Source organism: Psammomys obesus, unplaced genomic scaffold (genome assembly GCF_907164565.1).
Source record: "Psammomys obesus unplaced genomic scaffold, mPsaObe1.curated_primary_1811, whole genome shotgun sequence".
Lineage (NCBI taxonomy): Eukaryota > Metazoa > Chordata > Mammalia > Rodentia > Muridae > Psammomys > Psammomys obesus.
The window spans coordinates 22,402,292-22,421,076 of NW_026596069.1; the positions used below are offsets into that span (position 1 = coordinate 22,402,292).

General features: G+C 43.7%; 1 protein-coding gene across 3 annotated transcripts in view; it reads left to right on the top strand.

The window, feature by feature from the left end:
* Osbpl1a (oxysterol binding protein like 1A) overlaps window positions 1-18,785 on the top strand; it is a 165,303-nt gene that overhangs the window by 79,734 nt on the left and 66,784 nt on the right. For all 3 annotated transcript variants that reach the window (XM_055625377.1, XM_055625379.1, XM_055625378.1), the window contains one exon: window positions 18,378-18,540. In XM_055625377.1, the coding sequence (XP_055481352.1) occupies window positions 18,378-18,540 (163 nt within the window). The remainder of the gene's footprint in view (window positions 1-18,377; window positions 18,541-18,785) is intronic.

Consider the following 18,785-nt stretch of genomic DNA (forward strand, 5'->3'; position numbering starts at 1 on the left):
GCCACGCCAGGGAAGGGGAGGAGGGACCGCGACCACAAGGAAGGGAACCGCCTGCCTGCTGCAGGCTGCAGGCTGCAGGCCACTCCGCCCGCCCGCTCTGCTCAGCTCTGCTGGCTGGGACTCCGCGGGCGGGTGAGCCCTGGAGGGCGGGTCTGTGGCCGAGCCCAGCGGCCAGGCGAGGGGCAGCGCCAACCTCTGTGGTCAAGCAGCCGAGTCCTGAGCCACCCGCCGCGCCTCTGCCCGACCTCGACCGCTGCCGGGGAGGCGGGCGCTGTTGCCCGCCCCTGGTCGGAGGTGACTTAGGGAGACCTTGCGGTACCGCTCCGGGTCGCGCCTCACGGATCAGCTCGTCTGGAGGGCAGGAGAGCAGGCCGAAAACATCTGTGCGGAAGCTTCTTGAGGAGCTGGGGTGCAACGCACCAGCCTGGGTCTTGAAGACCCAGCCCAGGTGGGTGGGGTTGTGTGTTTGCTCAGCCCTTCCCTAGAAGCTCTGGTGGGGGTTGGGGTTGCCCAGCTTAAGGCGAGGAAGAGGGGAACAGCCAGATGCGATCCAGGGATGTGAGTTGATCCAAGAATAGCTGGACGGGTGTGTGGAGCCGTAACTGACTGGGGAAGGGCGATGTAGCCACAAGACCCAGTGTCCCCTTTTCTTCTGCGGGTGGGGGTGGGGGTGGGCGTTCTGCCCGGTGTTTGTGCCTGTGTCCCGAGAAGAGCCCCCAGGGAACTGTCCTTGGCTGTTGTTTCACATTTAAACATTAGTATCAGGTCAAGCCAGCTGGAGTGGGAGGAGTAAGGCAGTGAAAGACAATTGTCCTAAATAACCTTCCAAGTTAGTGATTTTTTTTTCTCTTTGGTTGACATTGACACGAACTTAACCACAGCAGTCTCAGAGATCGCTGAAATTCTGAGAGGCGGCAGGAAAGCACAAGTGAGGAGGGAGAAGGCGTGTGTATGGTGGAGGCTTTCGTTTTCAGATGTTTTGATTAAGGGTTTTTCATTACTCAGACTCTGTCTTTGTAGCTTAAGCTGGCCGGCATGGCATCTCGTTCCCTAGTAGCATTCAGTGGATCTGGTTTTCAGTTGGGTTGGATTTTTCTCTGTTTGGAGGGAGCTGGTCATGAGAGAAAGATGGGAGGGTAGAGCTGAGTACAGCTCTTAAGAGTTACTGAAGCTATTAAAAGTTTCTTCATTTTAATTAGATTCAAGGAAGGCATTTGGCTTTGAAGGCGTAGCATGGCTTGGCAGAAAGCTGTGTGAAAAGAAACATGCTTGCAATTCCTTTTGGTGTGGGGTAGATCACCGGGGAGAGCATAATAAACTCTGTTCACAGAGCGGAGCTTCTCTCGAAACGTCTGATAGGGGAAGGTAGTTGAGTTTAAAGGTTTAGTAAGTGTTTAATCTCAATGTGAGGACCACACAGTTATTTTGGCTGTGTCTCCATGTTAGTTTTGCCACGACTGGAGCTTTGCAGGAGTTTGGATCCTTGTGAATGTGATTGCTGAACTCCACTCCTTCTTTAGGAGCCTTTAATAGATTAATTTTCAAGAATTTCATAGTTGGTAAGATGACCTGCGTAATCTTTTCACTCAGACTTTCTATACTCTACAAAACAGGGGAAATAACTTAGTTATTCCATAATAAAATCAAATGCATTTCTCCCATATATAATAGTTTATAAAAGGACATTTAAAATAGTATACATAAAGTAACAAGTTCTTAATACTATGGTGGCTCCCGCCTATCAGCTCAGCACTCTGTAAAGAGTCCTGCAAGAGCCAGGGGCTGAAAATTTTAACAGAAGCAACAATGGAAAGCAACCAGAAGGAGTGGATGTTAGCAGACGGTGAAGACTGGGGCACAGTGGGGAGAGGGCAAGCGAGGCCCTTTTCTAAGGACCTTGTGGAATGTGCTTAAGGAGTTTTAAACCTAGCCTGAGAACTTAATGTCACCAAAAGCTTTTGATAGGGAGAGATTTGATCACATTTGCTCTTCAGAATTGAATCAGGACAACCAGGTACAAGGTTATTCAAGAGTGATAATAGGACCAAGTCAAGGTTGTTGCTTAAGCAAAGGAAGTTAGAGAACATAGAGAGATTTTGGAAAGCATAAATCAGAGCTAGATTGATTGTGAGGAATGATGGGGGAGGCAGGGTCATAGCTGACTCCTAGCTTTCTGGTACAGGTTACTACATAGGTGAGGGTGACTGAGCTCTGTTTTGACATGTTGACACACCCTTACATGTCCTATAAAAGCTTGGGAACCACTGGTACTGCTCTGGGTCACCTAAACATGCTTTGTGCTCATAACCCCCAGAGTGAGTAATACCACATAGACATAAAGTTTGAAATCAAAGGAATGAATATTGGCATGTGGATGCCAAGTATAAGAAAAGGACATAGCAGAGAACACCAAGAAAATTCAGTAAGGTACAGGAGAGCTTCAGAGCAGGTGAGGCATGCTAAGACATACAGGTAAGAACTGGAGTGTGTTAGGTCAGTGGACTCTTGGGTTCAAGAGAGTTTATACTCAGAACTTAGGAAGACGCCAGACTGCAGTCAGCAGAGTTAATAGAAGGAGAACAAGGGAATAGAAATTATAACTGTAGACTGTGATTTTCTCCCGATGTTCGTGATCAGTAAAGAATAATGTGTTCCGTTCTTCTAATCCTTATGTTTGGAATTTCTTTTTCTTGTTCTTAATTTCCTGGTGAGGGCTTTCAGGGCAATGTTGGATAGATGCTGAGATAGTGAATCCACATTCTTCCATGATTTAAAATAAACAATTGCAACTTCTACAAATTAACTAAAAAATAATAAATACCACTTACAGTATTAATGTTATTCACATTTCATTTTTATATCTCTTAAAATCAGAAAAAAATTGCTAAATTTGGATTTTAGCTGTTTTTTTTTTTTTTAAGTGAGAGTGGCTTGTATACTTTCTATTTTTCCTTTCTTTGTCAGGTTTTTCTATGAAGGTTATTCTGATATCGTAAAAATTAGTTCAGTACTATTCATTCTTCTGTTGTACCTTAGGGCTTGTATAAAATTGAAATGATTTAGTCTTTGAAGTTAGAAAAATTTTAACAAAACCATCTTTGTAAGTTTTGTGAACTACTATTTAAATATATTAAATAATTATAGGAGTACTTTGTTTTTTTATTTCTTTTTGGGTTAGCTTTGGCAGGTTAGGTATTTCTAGGGACATCCCATTTCCATTGAAGTTTGAAAATGTATTGTTTTAAAGGTATTATCTTTTAAATTTATCTTGGATATGTAATTACCCCTTTTTTCAATATGTTTGAGTATTTTGGAAGGCATTTTTCTCTTTCTTCAGGTGAAGCAACATCTCCTCAAGCAAGTTGTCTTAAAGCTTTTCTTTCCTGTGTTTTGTAAAATTTATTTTTAATCTACATATGCACTTCATACCCACTCCTCCAGGTCCCTGCCCCACCTTCTTCCCTCTATCTGCCAATCCCCTTCCCACAGAAAAGCCCCCCCCCCAGCACATCAAGTCACACCAGGACTGAGCTCATCCTTGTCCACGAATGCCATCTTGTGTGTATTTTCAAAGAGCTACCTTTAGCTGTGGCATCTATTTCATCTTTTTATTTTAAATTAAATTTTACAGTTTTCTCTCACTTTCTATGAGTTAACCTTTCCCTTATTTTTTATATGTTTGTTATACTTTGTTCTCTTGAAGCGTGGGCACTTTGTTGAATATTTGTTCATTCTAGATTTTAGTTGTTTTTATGTATGAGTAGTTTGTAATTTAGCGACTATCATTGTGAGCTTTAGCCATTACTATATGGCCTCTAACATTACATTTTAAACATTGCTTTGACAGGCTGCAGATACAGAACCTGAAGTATAGCCAAATGCCCTCATAATATTTTAAAATACCTGCAGCTTACAGGAGGTTTGGATGTCTTCCGTGTGGCCTTTCCCCCTCTACCCACCTGCCTGTTCTGTGTCTACTGCTCTGCATTTCTCTCCATGTGACTCATTTTTCCTCACCACACACTATTTTTCATACCAATCATTTCCTTGTCTCCTTTTATCCCTTCTTGCCTTGCTATACTTTAAAGATCATCTGCTAACTATATCCTCAGATGTCATGCATCCAATTTTCTTTAAATGCTCATAGATTCAGCATTATTGATTATTGACATATGGGGAGAGCATAGGAAGAATGCCAGGACAGGAGAGGGTAAAGTGTCTGCTGTGTGGGGTCCTGAGCACCAGTTCGGCTAGCAAGGGGAGCTTGTTCTTTGGCTCTGGCGAAGCTTCATAGGAAGGCTTATCATCTTCCTGTGTAGAATGGAGTTTCTTCTTACCTCAGCCCCTCTCTGTCACAAGCTATGTTGAAACTGAGATGGGATAAGAATAAATGTATTGTTAGTTTTATATTTAGGTATCATCCTATGCTCCACTCTTAGGGAAATCTGTTAAAATAGGAGTCTGTCACAGGGTGGCATGGTTCCAGCATGGTGTGTTAGATGAGAGACACCATGTTGGGAGACCGCGGGTGGTGAGGGAACGACAGCGGCGCACAGTTGTACTCTGTGGCGGAGACACAGGAGAAGCCTGTGTCCTGAGAGAAGGAGCGCACAGCCTTCTGGCTGCAGACACAGATGTGGGTTTGCTCTGGGGGATCCCTGCTCTTCTTCACTTATTTCCATTTACTATAGTGAGGACATTGGGCTTTTCTGCACTGTACTTTTGAGCAGTCAACTTCTTACAGGAATGTTTCTGTAATTGATACCGTGTTGTTATTCTGGATTCTAAACAGCTGAATTAGAAATGATGCTTTGTGAGTTTAACTTTGTTTATTTTGCATGTAATAGAGGTGATTTGAGTATATTCCTCATTTCTTTTTCTTTTTCTTTGTGTTCTTGCTGAAAATTGAAAGGGATACTAGTTCTTATGGTTTTATTAGGGATAGATGTGAGTACATGGACAGATGAAAGTAAAAATAGCCTCTGGTCACCTGAAGCAGCTCCATGGAACACAGTTTGAAAGTAATAGATCTGCTCTTATTTCACAGAGGAAGGAGCTAGGGCCTGGAGAGAGGCTCATTTAGTTGTCCAAGCTTATATAGGTAGGAGGATGCAAAACTTACAGCTGAATCCAGAATACTGCCTCCGGATTTAGTGCCAAAGAACAACAGCTGTAACAAATACAGCTCTAGTTAGGAACGTTCACCCCAGGAGAAGATGGTCTACCTTTGTCAGTGTTGATACGGTCCTTGTAAAGGTAGTTTCTCAACTTGACAAAGGCATACCAAGTTTAGGAATAAAAAAAGCAAATGGCCAAGAATACCGAAATGGCTTCAGACTTTGCACAGAACACCTGTATTCCGGGTTTGCAACAGGAAAATTGTTATCTGTCTTCTTGGGAGAAATTGTGCTTGGGAGAAATTGTGATTTAGAAGAAAACAGAACATGTCCGTTTTTCTAGATAGTCTAAATACGGTTCTAAGATTAAACTAGACTGGCAGAATGCTTTAGCCTGGGCTGTGTTCCTTCAATCCTCATATAAGTGGCACTCCCTGAGTTATAAGTTGGATATACATCTCAGTTTCTTTCAGGGAATTTTTGAGAAATTAGCTTTATTGATACATCTTTGTCCTTCAACACTCATGTTCTCCTATACTGGATGAGAAATTAGAGCTAAAGGCAAAGAGGGAGTTTGTTTTCCCTGAAGAACTGTGTCTTTTTCTCTCCTTGTGGACAATTAAAGGTTCATAATTGATTGCATTTCTCTTTCTGCTTTGGCCTTCAGAGAATTGAGAGCCACACGTATGGCTTGTCCATAGCATCTGCGTAAGCTCTGTCATGTGGGGTCCTCCCCCATAGAAATTCCTCTGTATGTTCATGTTCACTGTTGGCCGCTCTCTGACCTGCAGTCTCATCTCGTGAATTAGCCGAATATGCCTGTGCCCAGAGCACATCTGCATATAGAAATTACACTTAGGGATTTTCCTGCAGGTAGGATTAATAGTTCTAGGCCGAGAAGATTTGCATTTGATTTTGACTTTCTTGTAGATAATTTCAAGGACCCAAATTAAATACACAGCATATATTATGATGGGAGGTTTAAATTTTGTTAAGTCAGTTTGACTATATATTTTAGTCCAGTGTTTGGAGAAAGAGTTTTAGGGTATCAGATGCCCATAAGACTTTCCTGCGTAACTGTATTTGGCATGTTATTCCGTGTCACTGGGTACATATGCATCATTGGACGGCTGTCTCCTCCACCCTCGGAAGCGCTTCGCTGTGAAAGATGGAAACTGTTGACGAAGCAAGACCCGTTCTCTGCTCACTTCTGAAAACTACCATGTTATTCTTTATTTCTGTGGAGCTGACGCTGTTTTGTACGTCACACAGGAGGAATCACATAGTGGTTGTAGGATTTGGCCTTCTCCATTTGCCCGGATTCAGGAACCACAGCCTTTTCACTGTCATTCCTGCTGTAGCAAGGGCCAGGACTCCCACATCTGAAGCATATGCTGACATATGTTATGTCTTGCCTATGGACCCTTGGGCCGCTTCTCCCTTTGGCTATTATAAAGAATACCGCTGTGAACATGGATATGCAAGTACTCCTAAGTCTGGCTTGATGCTGTGCTTGTTTAGTACACACCGAAAAACGCCTGCTGGGTCACGTCGTACTCCACTTGTGGCTCTGAGAGCAGCGTCACACTTCTTCCCACAGCAAGGGTACCATTTTACGTTCCAGTCAGTAATGCCAAAGGCTCGCATTTCTCTGCATCCTTATCAATAGCACATACATTTTGTTTTGTTTGATTTTTTTTTCTTAAATAATAATTATCCTGAGTGTGATGTGCCAGGAAAAAATGTAAGTAGAATTGCTAACAGTTTTGTATTCAGATATTATCCCCCAAATTGTGAGGCTACCCCTTCCTGACATTGGGCCACACTTGCCTTACAAAGCAAGTGTGTTTGGAACCGTTCTCCATTTGTTATGTGATGGGAGGATGTAGCTAGTGTGCCCCCTTTTCAAAACGTCCACAAGCAGGCATGACTGTGTGTATTTTTTTGGGGGCGGTGCATGTATATGTGTACCAGTGTAAGTGCATGGGGAGGCCAGAGGTTGGTATTTTGAGGTGAGGAATGGTGGCACAGAGGCTGTACAGGGCCTAAGGAAACAGTAGGTATGTCTAGGAATTGTAGACTTGATTGAAAAGAGAACTCAGAATGTTTATATTGAAATTAGTTTTTGATCTTTAGCCATAGTTATTAGTACAGAGTTCCTAAAAACTGTAAAGAAAAAGTTTAAGATTGAAGCTTTAGAAAATATGATCACAAAATTATTAAGGAATACTATATGTCATCAGTTTTCCCTGTCGATTCTTCCCACAGCTCTGGCAGCCAGGCAGTCGCCATAGCTGAATGTAAACATAGCAGTATATAACTCCTCTGCTGAGGACAGGTACTCCAGTGGCTCAGAGCTGGCAGCCTGAGGCACACAGATGTGGATTGAAAGCAGGCTCTGCTCTTCACCCTGTATGATCCAAGCATCACAGACCCTGGCTGTGCTTGGCTTTCGTCATTGGGATGATACCAGCTTCCCAGGGCTGGAAGTGGGGAGCAAACAGCATGGCTGGCAGCTGCTCCTGCTACATGGTCCTTTGAGCTGCTTGTTCTACTGGAGGGGTAAGAAGTGTCAGAAGGTTCAGCTTCCTGTCAGGGTCAGGTTTTCCCTTCTCCTTCTGAACTCATTGTCCCAGTGTGCATTGTCATGAGAATTGTCTCTTCTCCCATGTAAACGTTTGTTAGCTATTTGGAATAGCTAGAAATTTTCCTTTCCTCAAGCTGAGTATCTCCTAGTTCCTTCAGACTGTTACTGTCCAACTTTCACACTTTTTCTTAAAAGCTGTCCTTTGGAGACAGAGCAGCTACACAGGGAAGCAAGTGCAGGCATGGTGCTCCTCAGCTTCCAGTCAGTGCAGAGTTCTGGTGCTGGGGACTGTGAGACCATGCAAGTGGCCCTGGCTCCCTCCTGGCCCCTTCTTTTCTTCACATCTCCTTGCTGTGGTCTAACGATGTGTGAACCTGTTCTTACATCAGAGCTTTTACTGTTTCTCAGCCAGATCATCCTCCTAGGTATCCGCTCCCTACTGTCTTTCAGCTTTTGATCCACTGATGCTTTTTCAATGTGGTCCTCCAGCATCCCTCCCCACCTACCCGAGGCTCCAGGATTCCTTTCCTGCTTTGTGGCTTATGTGCTCAGCACTTGCCGGCCTCTAGCACACTCAGCAGTCCATTGATTTACCATGTGTCTTTCCCCTCAGTAGTTGGTAAATGGAATACGTGCAGGGTGCCCTCTTAGTCACTGTGGAGTCCCTGGGACCTGGGTCCCTCCAATGCCTGGCATGGAGTGGATGGCTGACAAATTCTTGTTGGGTGAAGAAGACAGGGACTGGAGGTTACATAATATTTTACTTGATAGGGGCCCTTGAGGACTCTACCCAGTCAGGGTCAATTTTATTTTTTTATTTATATTTATTTTTAAAGCTTAGAAAGAAAATATGAAGTCAAATTAATTGTTTTTAGACTTTTGCAGATTCCAGGTCACTTTGAGTTGCTCAGTAAATGAATATCTCCTTTTATGTAAATCAGCTTCCCAAGTCGCTGGCTCAGACATTAGACAGCCAGTCCCAAGCCATCTGCTAGACAACTTCCTGGTGCTGGAGTACCACTGACTGTGCGTGGCATGCCTAGGGAGACCGAGACTCCCTCCTGGGTGCTGTCTTCGGAAGGAGTTCAGACCACTAAATTGATTCCAATCTAATCTTTTTATCCTAGTTGGGGAACCATGAAGATATTCGCCAAATCAGAATAAAACGTCAACATTTGGGACAGAGAAAATTAGTCTCAGCAATGGAGAGAGGACGTTTTTCTTGGTGTCTGTGCGCACGTGTTTGCGTGTGTATGGATGCAGTGTGTGGGTGTGTGGGTGAAGGGTCAGAGATCGATGCTGGATGCCATGCTTTCTGTGCAGGGTCTCACACTGGACCTGAAATTTTCCTCCTTGCTAGACTGGCTGGCCAGTGAGCTCCAGGGACCTGTCTGTCTGTCCTCAGGGCTGAAATTACAGGTGGCGCATCACATGGGGCTTGGGAACCCAAATTCAGGTTTTCATGCTTCTGTGGCAAGTGTGGAGCTAACTGAACCGTCCCCCCATGAGCTTTAAAAAGTAGATGTTGTGATCATGGCATGTCCCTGCCCTGAAGCAGTCCTCAACAGTGGGAAGGGAAGAGCTCCTTGTTCTTGGGAGTACATGAGTGAGTCCAGTAAAAACCTGATCTATTTATTTCAAGTTTAGGAACAAGCAAACCAGTTCCAGGGTCGTAGGAACCAGAGTGACCGCATGGGCTGTGTGGAGAGAAGGGCAGGGTAGCTGTGAAGAGGCTAGGGATCCAGGGGAGGAAGCAGCAGGAGTGTTCTGTCTTAGTGGCGGTGCTAGGAGCTGGGTGTGCATTTGCTGTAGGCTCTACAGTTAAAGCAGATAGGTGTGTGTGTCTGTGTGTGTGTGTGTATAATATATCAATAAAGTTCCTTCAGAAGTAAAGTTAGAGCTGCTGTGCTGTCGTTTGTGTTATAAATGACCTTTTCTAATTCTTTGCATCAGCAAAACTATCAACTACCAAGAATAAGATTTGTTAAACTTAGGATTAAACTTCTCCGCTTTTAAGAATGTTCACTTACCTGTTGTGGCATATTTAAAAAAAAAAAAAAAGAGAGAGATTTACTTCAAGGTATATATGGTGCACAAATCTGTGGAGAGTGATTACATAAGAGCAGGTTATTTTTAGGTGGAGAGCTCTGCAGCTATCATGAGTGTTCTTAGCACACACTCAGACTGGGCCCCTAGGCAGACGCCGAAACAGCCCTGTGCTCTGCTTCAGAGGCCCTGTACCCATGCTCATCAGATGCACTGCAAACTGGACAGAGCGGTGAGGACTCCCCAGTAGACCTAGTTTCAAATGCTCTGCTAGTTAGGAAATTATGAAAGACATAAATGGACATATGTAGGAAAGCTATTTTTTTTTTTCTAACATACACTAAAATATCACAGTCAGAACCTAGGGAGCACTAGCAAGATTTTTTTTTTCTTTTGAAGATTTATTTATTTATTATTTATACAGCATTCTGCCTACAGGCCAGAAGAGAGCATCGGGTCCCTGTATAGACGGTTGTAAGCCGCCATGTGGTTGCTGGGAATTGAACTCAGGACCTCTGGAAGAACAGCCAGTGCTCTTAACCCTTGAGCCATCTCCCCAGCCCCACTAGCAAGATTTTTATGTGTCTTTTTTACTCAGAGCAGCATACAGTACTGCTTAGTATTCTTCATTGTTCTTCTATCAGAATAAATGTTTTTGTTATGCCTAGTTTTTGACGATTGTTGTATATTTGTGTGTATGTGTGTGTGTTGCACATGCCCATTCATGGGGGTCAGAGGGAGGATGTCGGTGTGCTCCTCTGTTGCTGTCTGCCTAATTCCCTTGAGGCAAGGTCTCTTCACTGAGTTTGGAGCTTGTGCCTCCTGGCCCCAACCCCACCGCCTAGACTTTTGGCTAGCAAATCCCAGTGGTTTTCCTTTTTCCATCCTATCTGGTATGACAATGTGAGTGTGACAGGGTGAGTGTGACAGTGTGAAGAGTGGAGATTTCGACACTGTTTCAGGTACTGCATTCCTGGGCCTTCCTTAAGTAGGCCTGGTAGATTCTGCAAACTACTGCAGACTCTTTGGCCAGAGCTTTTTTCCTGCGGTGAGAGCTGCAGGGGGGCTGAGAAGCGGAGTCTTGGCTGCAGGTGTCATCAGCAGGCTCTGACAGCCGCAGCCCTGTCTGTTCTTGGAAGTCCTGACTCAACAGGTCTGAAACCAGGCTGTCTAATTTGAGAAACGGTGAAACAAATGTATTCTAGCTCCTGTTAGGTTTGTGTAGGCCACCCTCAGCTTCAAGCCAGATGTCTACCTGATAGACCTGCCAGTGCTTGGATTAAGGAACAGTGTGTATGTTCACGTCAGGGATCAAGTTCAGGCACCATGCTTCTTGTATTTGAGACAGGATCTCTCACTTGGCCTGGAACTGAAAGATGAGGTGAGGCAGGCTGTCCAGTGAGCTCCAGGGACCTGCCTGACTTCATGTCCCCAACACTGGGATTACAAGAATGTGCCGCTGTCCCTGGCCTTTTAGCAGCTGGTCTGGAGACCAAGCTTGGGTCCTCAAGCTTACCTAGAACACTGTTTCACCTGAACTATCCCTGCTTTTGAGCACATTCCCAGACTTCTGGTGCTTAAAATCTTTCTGTCTCCTCATCCTTGGTAATATCTCTGAGTCTTGAAGGGATGGATGTGATGTGTAGGTCCCATTTGGACTGAGTATTTCATAAATACTTTTTGTGCTTTGACTAGTAGTGAGTTATTTTTCGCATTAACTGCTCTTCACTGCGCAAACTGCTTCACTGAGGAGTGAGAGCTGCACTACTCTATGTCTATAGACGTATGTATTTAGAGGGTTAGGTATAGTATGTCGTTTGAGCAAAATGGAAGTTGTAGCTTTGCCCCTGGGGCCTATGAGCTAGTCTTGGGTTCTGGATTACATTTAGAATAGTAGGTATGAGTTTCATCCTTTGGAATGGGTCTGAAGTCCAATCGGAAAGCAATTGATTGACCTTATAATGCTCATGCCACTGTTCCACCCACGGGTAAGACTTGATGACTTTTCTCCCATAGCAGCCTACATGGTACCTTCAGGTACTGTGAAAGCTGGCCAGCAGGAGGAGGCTGCTTCCTTGTTGGTATCACCTTGAGTTCTCCATGTCCTGTTAACAAGGTGTGTGGTGTCTTCTGTAGTAATCTTTCATCAGGTTCTAAGAGGAGCAATGACAATGGTCGGTATTGTTTAGGAAGTCTCTGGGACACCCCTGATCAACAGTTTCAGGGAAGGCACTCCATGCCTTGTACCTATGGCTACTGGGTGAACATCATCTTCTGTGTAGGCTAAGTCTGAGTAAGAGTGTGTGTGTGTGTGCGTGTGTGTGTGTGTTTAAGAAGCTTATAAAAGGATACATTTCAATATGGGTTTTCCACACACCCTTAGTTATCCCTCTCCCAGCCCTCCTCTCCTCTTCCCTTCCCACTTCAACCTTCTGTGGCGATAATTCAGTGTCCTCTGTTGCTATCCATTGTTATTGGACTATATGTTAATTTGCAACATGGACTTGGAAGCCTTTTTGGGTTGGGTAAAGATGTTGATAATTTGGGGTGGCTTTCTTAAATGTTTTGAATTTTTGTTCTTAAACATTTAGCCATATATCCCTATAGTTGTTGTGAGGATCTAATGACCTAGGAGGAATTAAAGCTCCTTTGAACAGAAAAATGCTGGGTATAGAGTTAAGAAGATACTATTGTGAAAAAAAGATTTTAGGAAATTTCAAATTCAGGTGTGGCCATGCATACTGTATTCCTAGCACTTGGAGGTACAGGTAGGAGGATCAGATATTCAAGGTCATTCTCAGCTACATAGAGAGTTCCAGGTCAGCTTGGGTTCACAAAACCAACAAAACTAAACAAACAAAACAAAAACTCACAAAGATTCCAGAATCTTTATTGAATAGTTAAATTTGGAACCCCAGCATTTGTTTTATTTATGGTCAGTGTGAATCTGTTGTTAATTTTAAACTGTGGCTGTTTCCAATGATTTAGACACTGCATCATCATGTGGCTTAAAATGTTTTTGTGCAGTGTCTATAATTTTAACCTGTACTATAATGTGGGTTGATTAGGATATTATACATTGAAGTACATAGTGCTTATAGAAAAATAATCCTGTAAGGTGCTACTTTTAGATTTAAAAATGGACATGATACTATGTAAACTTTACAGTGTCAAGTGATCCAGTGTTTTCATTGAAGTTCAAGTTCTTGTGAGCTCGTTCTTGCATCAAACTGTTAAATTCCAGAGCTATTAAAAGAGCATCATTGCTGGGGTCATACTGAGGGTGCTGATCTATGAGGCCTAGTACCGCTTCACTTCAGAATTTTGTTTGTTTTTTCCATATTTAAAAAACGATAGGCAGAAAGTAAACTTCCTTGACGCATTTTCACTTATATTCAGCATTTGATTTGATAAGATGTTATTTTTAAATTGTTTCAACAAAATAAGTTTCAAATATTTTGGGTTTATCTAGTTGGTTTTTTTGTTTTTGTTTTTTGTGATTCCTCTAAATATGATTGTCACCTAACTCTCGGCCCCTACTCCAATTTATTTGCAGCCGTTCTTTTCTTAAGTTAAGCACTGCTTTTTTTTTTTTCTTTTACTTTTTATGGAATGTCTTTATCTCTACCTCCAACTGTTTCAGAGTAGCTGCTTTCCTGTTGTTTGTCCGTCCAGGATAAAAGCTTGTCCCCAGTTCTGCCGTAATATAAATGTCTGAGTATACCCTGGAAAGCAATTTTGTAACAAGCTCTACAGACGCATTTCTCTGAGCGTGTCAGTCAGTCAGTAGCTGGGTCATCCATCTTCTTTCCAGTGCTGGAGCCTGGGTAGAATGGCATTGGAAGGGATTTCCCTTTCTCTTGGTCTCAGCAAAGCTGAGGAAGGCGGCAGTGACTGTGAGGAAAGAATATGTTTTAGTGGTGCCAGGAGCCATTGTCGAGTTGACCAGCGGTGTGTGAATGAAGCTCGGTAACCTTGGGGCCCATCTTTCATGGGGGCCCATGAAGGAAGGGTATCCTTCCTTCATGTTGCAGGAGACAGTGGCTTCTTTTATGTCATATGCTGGAACCAGTGAATGATCTCCACATTGGTTCCCTGTGCTCTGTATTTTCCACATGCAAGAAGACAACAGAAACAATTAGAAGAAATCTTGAAGTTGCATGTACCTACCTGTCTGAATCTGTGCCTATGTATGTCATCTTCTGTCCTGCAGGAGGGTGACCTGCCAGGTCCCTTAGAAAAATATCATGCTAGCAAGACTTTCTGCGCATTCCCATCTCACTAATGGTTACGAAACACAGGTTGAGCTTCATCTCATTTCTGTCCTTCTGTCTGTCTGTCTTATGATCTCATTTGGTTGTATAATGTAAAATACAGCCCGTGAGATAATCACCTCCTTCCTGGGTCCATGCCTGCTTAGTTACTTGTGTTTGGATGGCTCGTAGCACCGAGTGTTTACCACGTGTGAGACTGAGTCCCAGCTGGCCTACCCTGTCACAGGTAATTGCAACTGTCTTCCTTGCTCGGCTATACACCATGAAGCCATGTTTGCCTCCTTCCTTAATCTGACATCACGCAGCCTGTCAGTTGACCCTTTAGTCCTCAACAATCTCTCCAGAATTGGAGTGCTCCTCCACAATTCCACTGCAAGTGCCCAATCTTTTTTTTTCCATTTTACTTGACCTCCCCTAAATGGGGCCATAAATTCATTTCACTTGAGAACAAAGTGCAAGGTAGCAAGGTAGCAAAGAGAAGTACTAGAGTCGGTGACACCCTTAAACTTCCTGCATACAAAGATGCTTAGTAAGTCGTAAAACAAAGGCGCTGTGTGCTGTATTCATCATGAGGATGTATCTCCATATGCTTTCATGCTTCACATGGGATCAAAGTATAGCATCCCTAGACCCTAGAGAAGAGAGTGTGATTTGGCCTGGCTGTGGGTTTAGAAGTGACAGTGACCAGTTTGCATTCATGTGCGCATTCCGTCCTTCTCTTAGTCTACATTTCAGTTGTGGAAACTGAGCGCCATGCACTAGGTAATTCATGAGGAGTCTTTGCTCACAGTTCTGAGGTTGGGAAAGCCTTACATATATAATGCTGTCATCTGTAGAGGTCTGGTGAGGGCCTTCCTTCTGGTTCATAGTGTATCACATGGCCCCTTGCCAACTAGTGTCTCTTTCTTATATAGTCACCAATGCCATCAAGCCCCTACCCCTGAGAAGATCTCATCTAATCCTAGTTATGTCCCAAAGGCTCTACTTTCATACACCATTAACACATGGCTTTGAGGATTACATTCTAGTGCAGGAGGTAGGGTGACTTTCCTTGGCAGTCTTATTTTCACCCCAACAGTGGAGTCAGACGTGGGTGGGAGGGCTCATACCAACTGTGAGTGACCAACCATACTTCTTAGTAGCCACTTCAACAGAGGAGTAGCAGAGAGTGGCCAATATCACATATCTTGAAAAACTTTGAGTGTTGTTGGTCCTATAGCCACAGCAATGTGTCAAAATAGCTTCTTCCTAGAGAGAAAATTAGGTGTACCTGAAAAGGGATATTTTAATCACTGATACCTTCTTTGTTACTGTAGCTCTATGTATAATAACTGAGAAGAGACCAGAGTGTGGCCAGAATATTAGGTTATTGTACCTGATTCTCTGAGAAGGCTAACCAACAGTCTCCAGTTATTAGATGTCTTTATCAAATGATTTGGTGATCATCTCTGCCCCCTTATTGCCTGTGAAACAGGTAAATAGCAGGGCACATCCTAGAAAGAAAGAAGAGATAAAATGTATGCAAAGTGGCTAGCATGTGCTGTTTTTAAAAGTGGATGGCCTTGCTGGCATCTGTTCATCTGTAAAATATTTACTGAGGAGTTCACCTTCTACCAGGAAATGAAGTAAAATAGAAGTGGTTTGAGGACATGGACTCCTGAAAAGTTTCGAAATTGTGTTAATCTTCAGTGGGCTATAGACGGCAGTGCACATGCTTTCTGTTAGGTAGATAGTAATTCTGTCCTGCTGTCTAAAATCTTTATTATGTGTGTTCACTTGACATACATCGACTTTTGTTTATAACTTGTACCAAAGTTTTCTAATTTAATTATATACACATGTTGTGTCCACTAGTTCTGTGAAACAAAGTCTGATTCCTTTAATAATCACAGGATAGTTAGAATAGCTTGAATGTTTGGATGCTTACAAAATCTTGAAACCATGTGCGTGTGTTGGTAGGACACGTGAGCGAGGTAAGCATCACACTTGGGTTCAGACGGTGGAGTTCTGTGAAGGCGCTGTTTTTGATACAGCATGGAGTCTTAGCTAGGCAATAGAAAGTCTCAGCTAGGCAACAGAAATTCAGAAAGCTTGCTTAGAAGGTAGCTATTTAATATAATCACGCTCTGCAGTCAGTCCCTTGGAAGCTGAACCCTGGTCTTCCAGTGCAAAGGTAACTTGGAGTGTTGGGATGTGGAGGGGTTGGAGTTCCCTGCACCCCACTGAGCAGTAGTGATTTGGCCATTAAGCCTCCTCACAGGCACTTCTGTACAGGGAGAGCGCTTCCTGGCACAGTTCCTGCTCCTAGGGTTTCTTTTTCATGTGCATCCCTTACTGGGGGGGGGGGGGGGGACTTTTCGCCGGAAGTTTTGTGGTAAGGCTTCTTCAGTGAGGGAATCTCAAGAGGCTGGAAGCTCCTAAGACCTCTCTCAGGGATAAAGGTTTAACAAGTGCAGGGGCACAGGAGGGTGGCACTTCTCCTCCCCAACTTGCCACCCTCCACTAACCAGTACGGCAGGTGTAGGTGTGGCCCAGAGTGTAAGGCTTGGTTGTTGTGTGCATAAGATTTTCTAAAGGGGATTGGCTATTTGAGGGTATTGATCAGTTTGCCCTTGGCTGAAATCTGTGTAAGTTTAGCATTCAAATGCTGCATTTGCTAACCAGAAAGACTTCTGCTGTTACATTTAAAGGTATACTCCAGCCACAGTGTAAGCGTGCTCTTCTCTGGAGACACTGTTTTGATTCTGAGAATATTTACAAGTGTCTTTGGGTTTTTGTGTGTTGTCTCTGTTTAGGATTTCCTACATTGTTTGCTATTTTACTTTATTATCACAGCTCTAATCTCAGCAATGAGATTATGATAAACACTGACGTGCCTGCGGACTGGAGCTGTTCCCAAGATAATGAAGATTTAACCCTGTTTGTCCGATGAAGTGAGCCTTGAAACTAGACTGTGTACGAGTTGTTCCCGTAATTCGTACTAGAGCATTAGGCCTGATATGAAGCTTAAGGATGTCAGGGCCACAAAGGCTCCTAGAGAGGAGCATGAGAGAAAAGTCAGGGAGTGAAGGGGTCAGCGGAGTAGAAGAGTGAAGCAAGGGGCATTGTGAAAGAGTCCCCAGCCTTTAGATCTGGACATCTGAGGCCTGAGGGAACTGGGGGGCAGTTGCCTAATCAGTGCCTTTGACAGCCAGGGAGGGCCTAGCTTTGGGCCTTCAGCAGCACGATTCTTCTGCTAAAACTGACCGCTTAGAGGTTTTTGTTTCTTGAGACAGGGTCTTACTCCATTGCCTGGGCTAGCTCCAAATTCTCTCCATTTTTGTGCCCCACCCTCCCAAATCCTGGGAGTACAGGCATGCACCACCACAGCTCCCTTTAAAACAGGCATTTTATGTTTGGGAATGCATCTGAGAAATGGATTCTGCTGCTAAATTGAAGATACAAATTGAAAGACCATTGTGCAGAGTACTGCTTAGCCTGTGAGGTAACGGTGGAAACCTGTCACAGGCAGAAACTGCTGAAGTCATTTCTGAGGATACGTGGCAAGCACAGCAGACAACGTTTTGCCTCCCAAGTGAGGTGATGACCAAGACAAGGAGTTAGCAGTGAGTTCTGGAGTTCTTGATTGATAAAACTCGGGACCAAGCCCAGTGAATGCTACATTGGAAGATTTAGAGGCTTTAGTGCAGTGTAGGATCAGACTGTGCGAAGGACAGCACTGTTTCAAAGGCCAAAAGGTCTGGCAAGGCTTTACCTTCCCTTTATATAATCCTATCTTTTTATTTATTACTCATTCATTCATTCATTCTTCATTCAGGCGTACTAAGTTAAAGGCAAAATGGAGACTTGCAGTAGAAACTGGGAAGTAAAAATAGTAACATTTTCATTGCTTATTACTCAGCAGCTTGTTTCTTTATTTGATATTCCAATTGTTTAGGAGACTCCATCTAGTTTGTGTACATTTTAACATGTGGGATAATATGAAATCTTTTTGTTCAAAAGCTTATTGAAACAACTTTCTAAAAAGTTTCATGGTTAGTGTTGAGGAAGAAATGTTATTTTTTAAAATGTAATTTCCAAATTGACTAATGCCTTTTTCTTTTACCAGGATCCTCATAATTTGGACTGAATTTGTTTGGTACTTTGTAATCTATTTTCATTAGCTAAGCTGTTGTGAGGAAAAGGCCCCTTGGGAAGAACAAAATTAGCCTAGTAATTTTGCTCATTCATCTGTGTGTGTAACTCAGCAGCTTTCATTTCTGACGTTGCAGTGGAACTAAATCAAAATCAAGTAATTTTTACATCTTCTGAGAGAGCCTGCCACTCTGAATTCTTGTGTCTCTGTTCTGCTAGGTGAGGAACTTTAAACTGGAACAGGAGCAAGAAAAAAACAAGATTTTGTCAGAAGCGCTGGAGGCCTTAGCCACTGAACATCATGAACTAGAGCGGTCGCTGGTGGAAGGGTCCCTGCCTGTCAGTGTCCTCAGCGAGGAGGAGTTCTACGATGCGCTGTCAGGTAACACCATGGCAGCGTGGTGGGGGCCGCTGGCGCTGCAGTCCCAGGCTACACTGCTTTAGCAGTCAGCGCCCTGCCTACCGCACAGGGGTACAGGGGTGTGTGTGTATGCATGTGAATGTGTGTGTGCCTGCCTGCACAGGTGCACATTTGAGTGCAGGCCCGTGTGTGCGTGTGCGTGCGTGCGTGTGTGTGTGTGCGTTTAGAAGACAGCCTTGGAAACTAGTGTGTGTGTGTGTGTGTGT